General features: G+C 35.8%; 1 protein-coding gene across 8 annotated transcripts in view; it reads right to left on the minus strand.

The window, feature by feature from the left end:
• STXBP4 (syntaxin binding protein 4) overlaps positions 1-16983 on the minus strand; it is a 66708-nt gene that overhangs the window by 42796 nt on the left and 6929 nt on the right. For all 8 annotated transcript variants that reach the window (XM_064395757.1, XM_064395755.1, XM_064395751.1 and 5 more), the window contains 14 exons: positions 15045-15118; positions 14751-14846; positions 14229-14298; positions 13349-13423; positions 11346-11431; positions 10592-10718; positions 9888-10020; positions 7669-7775; positions 7113-7296; positions 6054-6132; positions 3494-3576; positions 2904-3000; positions 1457-1569; positions 708-794 (listed from right to left, as the gene is read on the minus strand). In XM_064395757.1, the coding sequence (XP_064251827.1) occupies positions 708-794; positions 1457-1569; positions 2904-3000; positions 3494-3576; positions 6054-6132; positions 7113-7296; positions 7669-7775; positions 9888-10020; positions 10592-10718; positions 11346-11431; positions 13349-13423; positions 14229-14298; positions 14751-14846; positions 15045-15118 (1411 nt within the window). The remainder of the gene's footprint in view (positions 1-707; positions 795-1456; positions 1570-2903; positions 3001-3493; positions 3577-6053; positions 6133-7112; positions 7297-7668; positions 7776-9887; positions 10021-10591; positions 10719-11345; positions 11432-13348; positions 13424-14228; positions 14299-14750; positions 14847-15044; positions 15119-16983) is intronic.

Here is a 16983-nt window from a genome sequence, read left to right on the forward strand (position 1 = left end):
TCAGAAGAAGAATCGTGCACAGAACAGAGAACTGACCTCTGGCCATTTCAACCCAATGCTTCTGTAACTTACAATAAGAAATTTTTTGGACCAAGGGGCAATTTAAAAAATTGTCTTTACCCCAAGCTCAGCAGTCCTGTTCAAGAACCAGAGTTATGTATGCCGAACACAGAACGTCCTATCTTATGGTTTGCTAAAAAAGAAATTCAGGACCATAAGAATTTGGTAGCAACCTGCGGTATTAAGAAATAATATTTGTTCCTTTAGGACTTGGGAATTTTGTAATGCCTGGGAAAATATGTATTAATTTTGCACACAGATTAATTTATCCTCCAGTTCTGATTCCTTTCAGAAGTATCAGCGCACGCTCAGACTCTGCAGTTACTAGGATCACACATTTTTAAATAAAATTGCCATGCAAATCAGTCATTTCTCCAAATTCACTTTTGTGAAATGTTTGCTTAGTCTCATTCCTCTACAGACCAGATCAAAAAATGTGTTAGCATTCAGTATAATGGCTAAAATTCACTGTCTCCACAAATATATTGTAAGCAATCTTCAAACATGATTAGGACTGTTTTCACTGCCATTTTATTTATCTATGAAAAACTGCACATGAAATTCAAAGAACCAGTAAATTCCTATATACATTCAAAAAAGCCTCTAGTCTCTTGAATAATTTAAAGCAAATAAAAAACAAGTGTTACCTTTAATTTGCTCATTTCTTTTAAAGCTTCATTTCTTTCTTTCTTAAGTTTTTCCACATCATCCTCCAAGGAATCACAGGTTACAAACTGTGCGTATACAAATACACAAGGTTGGAATGGATTGCTAACTCTGTCTTTCATAATCTTTAACATTTTATATTAAAAGTTCTTGTTAATAAAACAAGAAAAAAAATCTTAATTTTAGGATGATTTATAGATCTGAAAATGCTAAAAATGTTTAATAAAATTTTAAACAGATTATTTTCCAAATGAAAATTGCTTTTCCTTTTAAAATGGATTAATAAAGTGTTTTTTGAAGTATCAAGAATACATCACTATTTTAATATTTTAAATAATCAGGCATTTTATTTTAGTGTTCATATACTAAAAATGCTCTTTTTAAAAGTCACCTCTAGAATAAAATGATTTTCATTGCAGCAGCAGTTCAAATCACTGGGCCCAGTAATTGTTTCTCACTCACACAGGTTGTAGCAATCCAAATTCTATTAAGAAACCTCAGTAAATCAATGTTGTCCAGACTTACAACAAAGGACAATTTAATTACATTAATTACTTTCTACAAATTAGGCTGCTTAAAAAACCTTCACAGAAACTAGGTTATCTTAAAGAACCCCATGCTGCAGAGCTGTTTTAAACACCTGCCCAACATTTGGAGTTATTTTACATACAATAAACTCTCCGATAATCTCCTCCCAGCTGTTAAAACACTGACCAGGCACACATTTTACCTGTGAGTCCTGTAAGCTGGCAACTTCACTGATCCCTAAGGTTTCAGATTTGTGGCCATTATCAGTTGAATTTGATTGCACAGACAACAGATTCCTTGAAACTTCAAGAAAATCTAGGAAAAAAAACAGTTCAGATTTTGCTGCTGTAGTCTGGAAGTTGAGTTTAGTAACAGATCACTGATGCAACACAACTGCCAATATCACCATGAACAGCCACTCTGACAAATGCAGTGTTCTAAAGGAAAAAAAAGAAAATCAGAGAGGTGTCTCCAAAGAGAAAGTTCTGGTAAAGCTGGTAAGAACAAAAATGCCCAAACATATTGTGGAATGAAATATCTTCAAATCAAATTGTGAAGGAGAAAAGACAAAAAAGGTGGTGTGAAGCTCACCTTCAAAGTTCCTGAGAGTTCTGCATTTGGCAGGTGTCTGTGAAGAATGAAATAAATCTGCACAACAGGTGTACACACCTGCCCTTCCCACTGAGCTGACCTTACCAGAGGAGACAGGAAAAAGGAAAAATTTCCTGCTGGCTCAGAGCTCAAGGTTTCCTTTTCAGACCCTTTAAACCTTTGTTAGAGGCTTGGTAAAACTGATGTTGACCAAGTTGAAAATTTTAAATACAAACAGTCTCTAATGCACAATCAATATGACTTAGATTTCCCATACATTTTGGATTTAAAAATTCTGCTCCAGAGTTTTTAAATCCAAAATGATTTTATGGCAGAAAAGTGGAAATAAAAAGGTCTGTTTACTCCATATGAAATCTGACAGAACATCCAGTATTTTTCTTGCTGATCTTTTTGGATGTTTAAGTTAAAATACTATTTTTCACACACTAGTGTTTTTCATAGACTTTAGGAAAAGTAAAATTTCCATCAGTTTTAGCATCAGAACCATCATGTTTCACAGTTTCTGAAAAATATTTTTAAATTGTCCGTGTCATCAACCAAAATTGTTACAACCACAAGAAGTCACTCATTCTGATCAGAATTAGGTTTAGCTGGAAGAATTGTGATGGTCTCCCTGCAAACCTGTTTCTATCTGCAACAGCTGAAATGTTCTTGCTTCCCACATACTAAAATTAAGTGATCCATCAGTTTACTTGCTTCAAGAAGCCTCTTTAACCATCAAAACTCTCCCAAGTGATTTCTGGAAAAATTACAGCTCCCCATTGTCAGAACAAAAAATTCAAGATTTTGTGAGCACAAAATAAAACTTTCCCAAGGCTGCCCTTAATAAAATAAATTTGTGATTTGCATTCCCACTACTTAGTTTCAAGTAGAACTCCAAGCATACTTTTATACAGCAAAACAAGGTTCTTGCCTCAAATTACCATTTTATTTGCAGCAGCAACCCAATACTGACAAGAATTATATTAATCGTTATTATCTATAATTTCTGTATTCCTACTTTTCATTATTTTCTATGGTAATTAACAAATTATTACCTCCAAAAGACACTGTTCCTTTAGAATCTTTATGAAGTTGCTGCCTTAGGGCTTGCTGCTGTTCATCTGTGAGCTGAATCCCAAGATAATTCAGTGCCTGGAAGGAAAAAACTTATTTTGGAGTGAAAAAAGAAAGGACTAAGGATAATGACTGCAGGGACATGGGGGAGTAATTAAAGAGCTACACTTCAAAGAGCCTTTGTATCCTGGTACACTCTCACTGACAACACTTTTATTCCAGAGCCACTCAGTGACTTTTCCTCCTAATTGAGAGATGTTCAGATATTATTTAACCTTGAATACAGATGAGTGTAATAAGCAAACCCCTTTGTCCTTAATAACTGCTTTAAAAATCCTGAGGGATGTTCTGATTCCCAGAAGAGTTAATCACTAATTAGATTAACAAAAACAGTAATTTGCCCAATACATAAACTGAAATATTGGCCTGCAACATGAAAGAACTACCCAAACAGAAAATTCTGTCTGTCATTTATACTTTAATGTTTGTCAGCCTAGCAATATTGCCCAGATGTTTTACCTGCATCATGAAGGGGGAGGAAGGAGAACTCAGAAGATTTTTAAGTATTTACCCTCTCCAGCTTTTCTGTTTTGAGATGAATACTCAAGTTCTTTCCTTGGAGCTCATAATCATCATTCTGGCTGGGGGCAGTAACTAAGAAATAAAAAAAAAAAAAGTAATAATGGTGTAGTGGTAACTATTGCTTTGAAAAAATTTGTCCTGAAGCTCTGCTCATCGAGTGGATGCCAGCTAAATACCCACTTGCCAAAAATAAATGTTAATCCTTAGACTGACTTAATTTTTTGAAGGACATAATTGTAATCAACGAAAATTATGTGTATCAATCACTTCCACTGGTTTTTTCACATAAAAAATGACAAGTAGGAAATTAACAGAAAATAACCAGGAATAGCTTTGAGTGATCCATCAAGCATATGGCTTCTCCTTGTGGTATTTTCTCTTCTCTCAGGAAACAGAAGGGGAAACACACTTGTGAATTCCAAGAGAGACCTCCAAGGCACACCCTCAGTGTAAGTGACAGCTGCCACTGGCACATGGAGTGATCTAGAAAACACTGGGGAAGAGAGGGAATGACCTGTTCCAAACATGGGAGGGAGCTCAGGCTGAACTCTGCAGGCTCCTCGGTATTTTTTCCTGGGAAGGAACTCTTTTCCAAGAACTCCTGTCCATTAAGCCATCACCCATCAGCCCCTTCTACCCTTACAGTCAGAAACACAAGCTTACAGGGGTTTTTTGAAATATCACTTTGGATTTTAGATGTATGCAAATAAAATAATTCATTGTTTGCATTCTTTATTTTAGAATATAATGTAGGTCTTAAGTCATCATTTTGGTCTTAATCAAAACCAGTGTTTGACAAGTAAAGAAAGGATCTTGCAGTTTGAGATTCTCTCTAAAGGAACAGAAGGAATCACAGAGAATTCTTTTTTTCATTTTTTTTTTTAGTTTCACAGCATATCTGTTTCCAAGCTCAAAGTAATTTACATTCTCTTTACATGCCAAAAGCATAAACCAAAATATCTTGAAAATCTCTGACATTAACACCTCTCACATGCTATATTAAAGTCTGAAGACAGTGGGCTAGAACCTTGATGGAATTGGCTCAATTTCCTTTCAGATCAGAATGAAGAAGCTTTGTGTGTGAGTTTGGGCAAAAACTTCTCCAAATTATGCTGATTTTTTCATAAAGTGTTAAAAACAAGAGTATCCCATCTAAGAGATGCTTTAATTTTTCAAGGTAATCTTCAAAAATTCATCCTTGAAAAAGGGCAGCATGAAAGAAGTGTCAGATTTTTCAAAAGATGTTCTGTTAAATAAGAAGAAAATGAAACATGACTCGAGCTGCAAGTATTTGTGCTTTCTGCTCTACTCCCTGCGCTCTTCAGATGTGTTCAGAGACTGTGCCCTTCCTGGTGCCTTCAAAAAAAGAAGCTCCTGTGTACTGAATTACATTAACCAAGAGTCTTACATTCTGAATATATCAAAAAATAAGACTTTTGTCTTGTTCCTTTGATTCAGTTGTAGTGTTTTTCATAGCCAATATGTAAAAACTGTGTGAACATTAATCTCCAGGTGCAGTCAATACTAAAACTTTGCCAGTTTCAACAGCCTGCATTTGGTCAGCTCACCCTTCAAGAGAGGGAACCAATTGATCAGATTTGCAATATATGGGAACTGTTTCATTTTAAATTTGAATATCTAATATGGGGTACAATAAATGCAGGTACAATTTAAATAATATCAGTGGAGAGATATCTGGAATGGATCAGATCCTGTGTATTTGTTCTTCCTCTCCTCAGTATGTTAGACATGAAATTGAGAAGTTCAGCTTACGCTTAATTGCTACTGCCTGAAGAAAAAAAATATTCAGGTCTCCACAGAGAAATACTGAACAGAGTCAGTTCTATCAGTGTGCCAGTGGGGACTCCCATTATTGTGTCACTTGCATTTTCACTGTTTCTAAATACAACTTATTAGTTTCCCACAGGAATTGCAATTGTTCAGCTCAGATTTGGTTCTGACCACATTTCACAAACCCTGTTTTTCCTTAACTGTTGTTTTCAAAATGGATATTTCAAGATGTGATCAAAGTGACTCTTGTCCTTGTTACAATGTCATGACTCTAAAACACAAATATACATGATATATTGTATTTGTTAGTAACTGAAAAGCTGTTAAGAGGGCTGCATGTTAATTCTATCCTTTAATATGCTGCCCTGATTTAAGCAAAAAAACCATGCAAGCAGCACACATGCCCAGAATCTCATCAAATCAAGAAAGCACAGTTTCTATGGCAACCTAATCTTGATCTATATGTGAGTCTTCATTATCTGGTTTCTACTGAGTCTATTATCATGACTGCTGTATAGCAAATGTTGTGATCACTCATTTTTGTTTGGTTTCAGCTGTTTGTTAGAGACAATGTAAGTTATATTTGACAGAAGCTACTAAAAATCCATTGATCTCAGTGTTTTATTTAGGAGTATAAAAACAGTGCAATATTCCCTTTTTTTTTTAAAGACTACTGAGTCTCACTATGCACTATGTTCTGTTTGACTGTTATTGAAAGAACAAGGAAAAGGGTGGCAGGGAATTAAATCAGCACTTACCCGTGGCAGACACATCAGCAGGATTGCTGTCTAGAGCAGTAATTGGAGATTGCTCTCCCATCTTGACTCCAGTTTCCATCTACGAGAGGAAATGAAAAGTCATGAAATACCATTTCTAAAGCAAGCCAAACCAGAAATACAGGTTAATGAAAAAAGGGACAGGAAGGAAGACTGGGGGAAGAAAAAAGGGCTGGAGAGATCAAAACAACCCCAGGAGAAAAAGAAAGGCATGGAGGGGTGGTGGTGAGAATGAACAGCATTGGAAAAAATCAGACTGGGGCCTCATCAAAACCTTGGGTTTTGAAAACCTTCACAGATTAAGATAGCACAGTCTCTCTAGGCAACCCACTTCAATGTTGATATCCCTAATAGGAAAGAAAAATGGGCAAGAATTTTAAGTACAAATACAAGAAGATTGGAGAATCACCTGTTTTGACTTTGTATTTGAGAACATTTTATGCTTTCTTCTTCTAAGGCAATACTTTATTTAGCTTAAAAAATATGATAACCTGAAAATCTGCTATCAAAAATTGAAATATTAGTTTTAAAATCTTCTTTTTCATAGTCAACATTATTTCTTTACACTAATGCTGAGCTGTATGAATTAAAATTGCTGCTTAGCCAAATGAATGGGGAAAAACCCCACAAACTTCTAGGACTTTTTTTAAGCAAAAATCTCATTGTCACAGAGCAAGTGTGAGATTGTACTGTACTCACACATATGTAGTAAGCAGAGAGTGTTTTATCTCTGAAATACATAACTATTTATATCTAATTCCAAAACTTCAGAGAAACAGTGAAGGAGAACTTGGTATCTCAGAACACAGTTAATGCTGGTTTAATTTGTTTTCTTACCCCAAGTCAACTAATTCCTCTCATCAGTGTGGTTTACTCTCCTGTTATACAACACGGTTTTTTCAAAAGTTTTGATATTCCAAAGACAATATTGTGCAGGGAAACAGACAGTCATTTTCTTAATAAAATAGAAACTTAATTACAATTAGGAGAAAAACAATAATTTGCTCAGTTTTTCACAAGAGGAGTAATAAATACACTCACAGCATCTGGAGGGAATGCTGAAGCCAGCCTCCCACTAGGAGAGGGAAGAGGACCAAGTGGTGCAGCCTGCTGCTCTCCATGTGCTACAGAAGATGTTAAGAGGCTGAAAGGATGTTGCAGATTCTGTGGAAGGCTAGGTATGTTTTTCTGCCTAATAAAAGCTATCTCCCAAAAGTTTTCAAACCTAGAATAAAAATGTAAAAAGTTTCAACATATTGCATACTAATATTATTAATAAGATTATACTTCTGCAAAAACTATGTTTCCAAACACCGTGTGTGGGTTTATTTAATTATTTTTCTAAAAGGATGTTCTGTTACCTATCATTACAAAGACAAATACTGTAATTTTTTAAAATATTAAACTATCATAATTTTGCAGGTCTAAATGGTGCACTTGAATCTTTTCTATGAAATAATATTACAACTGAGTATTAAAAAAAATTAGTGTCCCTCATTTCCTCTAAGCACACAAAACCACATTTCACATTAATCTGATCATAAATATCATCTATTAAACCATTTTGGATGGTTGGCTGTTTGACAGTAACAGATACCTCATCTTTGTTCTGTTGATTATACTTTTTGCCTCTTCATAGGAGACTCCAATCATGGACTCCTTGTTGATGGACACAAGCTGATCCCCAGGTTTCAATCGTCCATCCTAAATAAAAATGTAAAACCCACAAACTTTATATTAATTGCTAACAATACAGAAAGAACTGTATAGTCACAGCTATTGGACAAATTCCCCTGGTTCTGTTAGGACAAAAAATACCAAGAACAGCTCTGCATTCTACCTGTGCTTGACAACTCTCCAGAAATAAACAGCTTAAACAATCATCCCTTACCATTAAAGCAGTCATGATAAAAAATCATCAGAGAAAACAGACCTCAGAAATTGTATAAAGAAGAACTTTGAACTCAGCTAAACATTTCTATTTAAAAAAAACCAAACCAAAACAAAACCAAGGAAAGAAACAACAGATTTTTCCAGCACTGACCCATCTGACTTTAGGAAGCTTCTTTACCAATTAATTCAGCTCTGAGCTGGATTAATTTTAATTTCAAAAGCAAATGTTCATGGGAATACATGGAACTCTTCAGACACTCACTGGCCATATTAATGAGAAAACCAGATTGGTCTATTAGTACTCACCAGGCAAAACCATGACAGAAATAATATTGCCAGCTTTGTGCTTCTGTTGAATTAATTGCAAACTCTCTACCAGCACAAGAACATTTCACATATCTGTCCCAGAGACTCTAAGACTTTAAACATGCTAGGCTAGATTTATCACTAAGATAAGCTAAGATAGAGCTTTTTTTGCTCACATTTTAACAGAGCCCTCAACAATTCAACTGGAAATTCATGTAATTCACCTATGGTTACAGAGTTGTGACATTTGTCTAATGTAATACACATCATGTAACACAGAATATGTCTCTGCTCTTCAGCTCCTGAGAAATCAAACACAAAATCACCCTATGTGAAAAAAAAAATTGTGTGCAGAAGATGATACATAGGAAATAAGTAAAATACCTTCTCAAAACCAGTATAATTTTACCTGCTTAACACCCACATACCATAATTTCAGCTGTGTCATTTCAAACCTATGCCAGTACTTTACTATCCTTTTTTTTTTTTTGTCATTTAGTGTTTTGGTTTTGATTAAACAATAAAGCTGTAGATCTTTCATTTTGCTTTCATCCAGCATGTTCTAAAATATCCAACAGTGCCCTCACATGGCAGATGATTAAAATATGCTTCCTGTTTCACCTTCCCAAACAGGAGAAGCAGTACTGGAAAATCACCTCTATTATTGCTAATATTAGAGTCTAATGGAAATTGATGTCTTAGCCTCAGTCTATTGATTACGTGTGATAGGCTTTAAATTACATGTTCACAGTGAGAAAAATATTTTAGAAGCCACAACAAAATAGGAGAAAATAAAAGAGGAATCATTACCATTTATCTATTGAAAGAGGTCTTTGAGAAACATGGCATTTTTATCTTCCAGCTTGCATTTTAGGATTAAACTTAGTCTACAAAAATTCAGTAACAAATAGTTATAAACTGCCTGGGGACAAAACCCACTGCTCATGAATTGAGCTTGTCCCCTCTTGCTGGGTCAGAGGCAAAGGCTGCTTATCTACACTTCCAAATAACCATAATTACTCAGGATGCCAGAGGAGACACTTGGATAAACAGTTCTGTGTACCTGAACCAGGCAACTACATTATTTATTTACTTTGTACACTGACAAATCCCCCTGATTTACATACTGCATTCGTCACAAATTAAAACAGTAATCAACACCAATTCATACATTTTATTAGTCTGCACTTTCTGAATTTATTTTTTCTTATTTGCCTACACAATGATTTCCAACTGCAAGGATCCATCTAAATTAAGTCTCAGGGAAATATGATTTTTTGAATGCCCAAGAAACAAAAAGAGGTGCAATCTGTAGCTCTGTCCCATCGTTCCTGATTTACCTTGCATCATGCAATCTCTCATAGAAGTCAGTTTTGTACCTTCTCATACATAAACTGAGGAATAAGATCCTCATTTACCTCAAATGAACTTAGGAATAAGTTTTCATTACCGTGTAACTCTGTTACAGTGTAGTGAGGTAATTCTGTTAGAAGAGAAGGCAAGGAGGAACACAAACACATTTTGTATTTAAAATATGACTGCAGATGTAGCTTACCAAAGCAATTAAGGCAAAAACACAGGTGTCTGAAGGGGAAGGAAGGGAAAAAAGGCCTTTACCTTATGGCAATCACCACCAGGGATAATTTCTTGAATATATACCAAAGGCCCTTCATTTCTGTTAATTCCTCCCACAATATTCAAACCTAGGCTTGTTCCTTTGCAAACAGAGATAATCTGAAATGCACTGTCACTAGAGGCACAAAGAGAAAGAAAAACAGAATTACTTCACAGAACTAGATAATAAAGACTGAAGCAGTGACTTATTTTATCTTACAGGTTTTGCAAGTATGTATTACAGTAACAAATAGGAATATTGGAAATTTAATCTCAGTGTTCAAATATTACACTATTTACAACAAAATCAGCAACCTCTGATTTCAGGCACTTCTGACAATTACAAAAAGAATTTATACTCTATTTTACAAGGCTAAAAATTCCTCTCTACTACATACAGATATACACTATATCCCAAGGCTTATGGGAGTATCTGGGTACACATAAACAAGGAACATTAATTCATTAGAAGACACAAAAAAAAATTAACCTGATTAATCTTCTTCTGCCACATAAACAATAAATAAATAGAAAAAAACAAACTTATTAGTCTGCAATGTTGATGGTATTATGAGCTACAGGACTAGAAGTTAAAATATAAAACCAAACTTCAAGACTTAGGGCTCAGCCCAAATTTTCCTGACCAGCCAAACAACAGCATTTCCTGCAGCTCCCACAAGAGAGGCACAGTCAGCTTTGGAGATTACTTTGGAAGCTTTGGGGATGGTGGTGGGACAGAATTTCTGCTGCTGCTGGTGATGTTATCCTTCGGATGCAACTGAGGACTCTGTGACCTTGAGGATGACCCAGAAGAAAGGCTGTCTCTAGATTTTGCTTTAAAAAAAAAGATATAATAATATAAATAACTAAATAAAAAACACATTTGGGAAAAAGCACAAAATTTCAGCTCATGTAAGGAAGTTCAGTTCAGTAAATAGAAGACTATTTTAATATTGGAGAACAGACAAACTAAGCAATCAGACAACCAAAAAAATGCCTGCACAGTTAAGAACTGAGAACCACCCAGAGTTCCTGGAATAATTTTTAAAAACTTAACAAGTGATGATTTTTTACAAATTGGATGCAAAATACAAAACAGACCAATCCCCCATGCTATATAAAGGCATCCTAATTAGGCAGAGGTTTCAGAAAGATTACAATTTATAGTGTTCTAGATTAAATTTTTATTAGCATTTTGTGGCACAGCTCACCTACAAATACCAAAAACCTTCCACATAAATAATTAATTAAAATTGAAAGTCGATACCAGTATATTTATTTAAAGAGCTGGGGAAACTAACACACAAATTCCTCAAGGTACATGTGTGTTTTGTCTGACTTTCAGCCACTTCCTCCAATACACCTCCCCTAAAATAAGGAATTTTAAGTTCAAGTTTCTACTCCACCCAAGGCTGATTTTTGCCCCCCAGGATTGTTTCAGGCTGGGAATTAATCTCTCACCAGCTAACTGATGTGTTGGAGAAGTTCTTGCAGATGTTGTGTCACTGTGAGAGCCATACTTATCCATTAGGTCATGAAATTCTTTCCTGTGCCAATAAAAAGATTTTATTTGTCAGTTTGAATGGACCCTGTGAAACCTGCACTGCTTGTACTGAACAGGTCCTCCTCAGAGAAGGAAGCTCAGCCTCCACTGAAAGAGGAAAGCCCTGTCAAATGGTCAGAAAAGGCAAAAAAAAATATCATGTAATGCATGATAAAGATGGGAAAACAACAGACTACGGACAAAATGGACTGTTGGTACAAAAGCTTTATTTTTTACCTCTCTTTACCCTGAATTACAAAACTTTAAAAAATTGTCATATAATCAACTACAGATAATAAGAAAGTGGTACTACCAAGCTCCAGAACAATTTATTTATATTAGAGGGAATGAGATTATACACCTATAGCATAATCATGTTTTTAAAGAATGCTTTTAGTTCAAGTACACTGAACAAGAACCCAGAACAGACTGACAAAGATATGGCTCCTTACAAACAAAAGGACAGAGAAATATTTGTTAACTACTAAAAGTCAAAAGCAGAAATTCCATGCAGACACCAATCATACTGTAACAGGCAGGCAAAGATTACATCTTGTGACAGGCATTAAAGAGAATACAAAAACACCTGATTCATCTGATATTGAATCCAGCCTAATTTAAGATAAATGTTTATAATCTGAGCTCTGATCACCACAGTGATAACTGATTTAAAAGATATAAATAGAGTGATGTAAGTTAGAAACATCACCAAATTAATATTACAGAATTAGTCAGAGAGAAAAGAAATTAACTGACTGAAAGGAAAGTATTTCCCAGGTCATTCCAGTTTGACTTCTGAAGGTTGTTCAAAAACAACATTTATTGTACTAATGCTGGCTGTGTTTAAACATAAACACAGCTGAATGTAAATCAAATAATCTTTAAGCACAGAATGTACAGTCAAAAGGTGGCTGCTGAGGGACTGCATGGAGTGGTAAATTCTGCCCAGGCCACTGCACTTCCCCCGCAGAGTGGTTAAAGGACTGATGGATTTTAATTATTCAAGGAGTTTACAGGAACTAGGCCAGTATGCTTTAGATAAAAGCAGATTAAGAGTGGACCTCACATATATCTAGGCAGTCTAAAAAAAAGGAGAGATCAGAGGCCACATAGTGATTGAGATGTCTGTCAAATACAAAAAAAATGAAGGAACAGAAAGAGGAGGCTTAACTTGGACAAAAGGCTAAAGGAATTTAGAGAAAAATCCTTTATGGGGAGATTACTCTGGAAGTGGAGCATCTCAGGAAAGGCAAATAACAGCAGATATTCTTGCAGTGATTATAAAAAAATAGTTACATAACAGCTGTTTTCTCCTGAGATTTAAGTTGAAAGGGGATACAGATCTGGTTTGTCACATTGCTGATGACTCTCTGCCAATATTGGTTTATATGCTTAACTTTCATCAGCCAGGTTAAAGCAATATGTAACATAAATGTCCTTAAAATGAATATACTTTAGACTGCCTGCTGCAGTGAATAGCTTAACCTACTTATCCAAACTATTCAAAGCACATTAGAAATTGAAAAGCAAACTTCTGAGGGGAAAAAAACAACTGAATCTGCCTTTTGTCAGAAGGCAAGACAAGTTTAAATCTTATAGTTTTGTGGTAGCTCTAACAGAGTCCTCATTTTTCATTATTTTAAAATTATCACAGCAGATAATTTTAATGGTATTAGCTGTAAACATAACATTACAATCCTCCTCTTTAAACTGAAGTTGGCCTGAGCTTGCTACGTGAAGTGATTGATGCAAGTGGTCTCAGAATGAACTGGCATCAAAACACACAGAAAAATGTGACATGTGGTGCAATTCTGCAATTAAAACTAATCTGAAATAAAAATACATGCAAGCCCACCCACCCGCCCTGAGATACAGCAGTGGACTTTTATTAGTTTTGAGGTTAAAACCATTTTTCACTTACTTTGCTTCTTCATCTCTAGCAACTAGCAGAGACATGTGATTAGAGGCTGATGCTGTTCTCAAGATGTCAACAGCCCTAGAAAGGGGCAGAAAAAGGCCAAATAAATATACCAGGGTGTAGGCAAGAAGTAAGCAGTGCTAGAAGAGCAGGAAAATGGACAAATTGCTAAGGTAGTTAATAGTTTTCATGGCCAGGTACAAAGAAAAGAGCTTGGCAGCAGCATAACTTAAGTGAGTGCCAGGGAATGGAGCAAAAGACAGGCTGTGGTGCATCTGCTAACAGCAATAAACTGGGACTGACCTCTGTATCCCTTCCCTTCTGTCCCCATCCCTCCTGGGGCCACCCTGCTGCCTTCCTGAGCCTCCTTCAGGATTAACAGCCCACCCCAATAAAAGCTACTGCTCAGGAGTGCCTGGCTCAGAATCTCCCTCAGCAATACAAATAGCAATTTTCCTTGGCATTTTCAATCTCCATCTCCAGCACTGAAAGCTGCACTGATCTCTACAGATCCAGCTACAAAAACCATCTACAGCTTTTTCTTTCCCCTTCATTGTGCCATTACATGATTGCTGCCACCATTTACATTCATCAGTACTGAACCAGCAGATAGCTGTATTAACAGCTTCTACTGCTCTTTTCACACACATTCTGTAATCTGTGTCATTAAGAAACCAGCTGATTTGCTGTTACAGAAGCATATAAAGTCCTTCACTTTTCTACAACAGTTTTGCTGAATTAGATTTACAGGACAAATTACTTGTGAGATGAACTCCAAAGATCTCATGGGAGCTGTGCTCTTCAAGTCACTGACAGCATCCAAAATAATCCATGTATAACATTCCAAGCTCCAATGAACATTCAGGAATCAGTACAACCATACCTTTCATTTGTTACTCCAACCAGGTTTTCTCCATTGACATCCAGAATTAGGTCCCCAGTCAGCAAACGGCCTTTAAATGAAACCAACAGTGACTGATGAACCAACAAGAAAATGGTGAACATATTGTATAAAACCAGGTATTAACCCAGGACTTTTCCTTTCAATTTTATGTGACTTAATGCATTAAACAACTTTATGACTCCTGGCACCTGACCTTAAGTAAGACAGATAATTGAGATAAGACTAGAACCTATAATCAGTCTTACTAACAACAGAATAGCCAGTAAAACTAACTGTCATTTAGCTATTTGTATTATTTACACACAGCATAAATATTTTTGAGACTAGAATTTGTATTTTACAGTCTTAAAGTTTTACTATATTAAAGTAAGCTAAAACCTCATAGAACCCAACTAAACCATACTATTTTAAATATCCTTACCCACAAAGTAAAATAAAGACTTCTTCTGACAGCTTTTTATATGCAGTGTGTTTGTAGCCAAAAAAGTTAAAATTACTTACTATCTACAGCAGCCACCCCCCCAGGTAGAATTCTCTTTATGAAAATCCCATAATCTTCTGCTGTTTGTGCCCGATAACCTCCAATAATTTTAACTCCTGAACAACAAACAAAAAGACAAAAGTGAAAATCTGGTTATTCCACCTGTGGTTAGAATTGGTTAATCTATTGTGCTAAATGTATTTGCAGTCAAATCCATGAAAGCCAAATAAACTTTCCTGATGCCAGGTATGAACTGGCAAATGTGTTTTTAGGTTTGATTTACTCAGAATAACAGAAGGTGCAATCTCAGTTACCTAATCCATTCTGGCAATCAGAGAAAGAGATGCGGTGAACAGCTCGATTAATTCCATGAGGGCCCATGATGGTCCTATGGAACAAAATAAAAGGAATTAAGTTACACAAATGAGACAGAGCTGTGTTAACAGAAAATAAATGACAGTGACTGTGTTTTCAACTCAAATACAAACCCAAAGCAACTTTCTCCACTGACAACTTCATATTGATTGATATCTCTGAGCCACCATCTCTCCAGCCTAAAATCAATCTGTTCATCACAAATATCAGATGCAAAGGTACAATAAACATACAGAATTTACTTCCTTTTCCCCCAAAGCACTTCAGGCTTTGAACTGTGAATCCCACTTTGTGTAATAAAAGGATTGTGATTAAATATAAACAAAATTCTTCAAGCTGGTCCACCTTAACATTTAGGCAAGAAAAACATATCATAAAAACAGTTTTCATTAGGTTATGAATATTTGAACAAAAGCACACCTAAGCCAGTGCATAAAACTATTTCCTAAGATATCTAAAATATAATTTTTTTATATTTATGGACAAAATATTTTCCCAAATTTCCTAATTTATTCACTCAATATTGATTTTTTTCTCTATTGTAAAGAAGGCTTCTTTCCAAACTCTTTTGCCTGATCCTCTGTGTACCTTCCCACCCCAAGGGAAAATACCAGGATGGCACTTGGAATTGTCTAAAGGCAGAGAAATATTTCGAAGGCAGTTGATCATGAAACAGCATTTTAAAAGAATACAAAGTAAAATTAGAGCTTTGAAACCTAAATTTACAGTTTCCTCAGACTCACGACCAGCACACTGCTCTGAGAACGCAGAGTATTTGGAATGGAAATAAATCCAGATTACCCTTTACCAGGTTTTATTTTCATGTAGATGAATTATGGGTAAAAAAAATGTTAGTTATATTATATGTCCTCTGTCCTTTCACTGCAACATTTTTGGAGAAGACCCAGCAGATCTCTTCTAGAAAAGAGCAAAAGAACCACTGAGGTTTTTCTGCTTTGACCTACATATTGTGCTACATTAGAGAGAGAGCTGTATTTTCTAGAGGGTCCTAGTGAAATGGAACAACAAGAATTCATTAGCAGGGTGGGAAAGAAGATCAAAGTGGAGGACACAGTGACCCAAATCCTTCCACACAACCTAATCCAGCACACAGCCTGAACTCTATGCCTGAAACTGGGTACATCTGCAAAAGCCAGAGAACATCATTAAAAGGTGCAGTGCCAGAAGGAACACAGAAATCCAGAAGGTTCAAATGTTCTAAAAATTCTACCACTAGCCAAGAGATCCAGCTTCTACAGAACATCTGCTGTTCTTTTGGTTTTGTAGAAGAAAACTGAATGAGATTTTTTATTGAAGGATAAGCACTAGCTCTGAAAAGCAACAATTTCCCAAAACCTCATATTTCCAAGTATTTGCAAAATTAGCCTTTGCTTTAGAAAGGCCGGCCACAAGAAGAGACCTAATAATTCTAATAACCTTTAGAAACAAAAAGTAAACCTATGCTTCAAGCATTATATAATTTTCACTGTAGTATTTCTTATTTTATCCTGTTTCACAGGCTAAAAAGAAATACAAAACCCAGTGTATTTGGTGTGTGTTTGACAGGACTGCACATGACCATACCATGACATGTCAGAGCACAAGGTATCCTTTGTAGGGCTAAAAGTGAACCAGACTGCTTTTACTTAATCACAGCCTGAAAGGAAGAACAAATCCCCAAGCCCAACATTTCTTTAAGAATATCCTTTGGACAACCTCCTACTCCTTGACAAGAACAAAGTATCTTGCATTACTACCCAGTACTGTCACTGCAATTATCCCACAAATTTGTTCTGAGGCTGAAGGACAGCATCCTAGTCATGCTTTGTCCTGACTTGTCTCAGTCTCTGAAATCTTAAACAAGGTACACTGATCTTT

The sequence above is a fragment of the Passer domesticus genome, chromosome 20, assembly GCF_036417665.1.
Source record: "Passer domesticus isolate bPasDom1 chromosome 20, bPasDom1.hap1, whole genome shotgun sequence".
NCBI lineage: Eukaryota > Metazoa > Chordata > Aves > Passeriformes > Passeridae > Passer > Passer domesticus.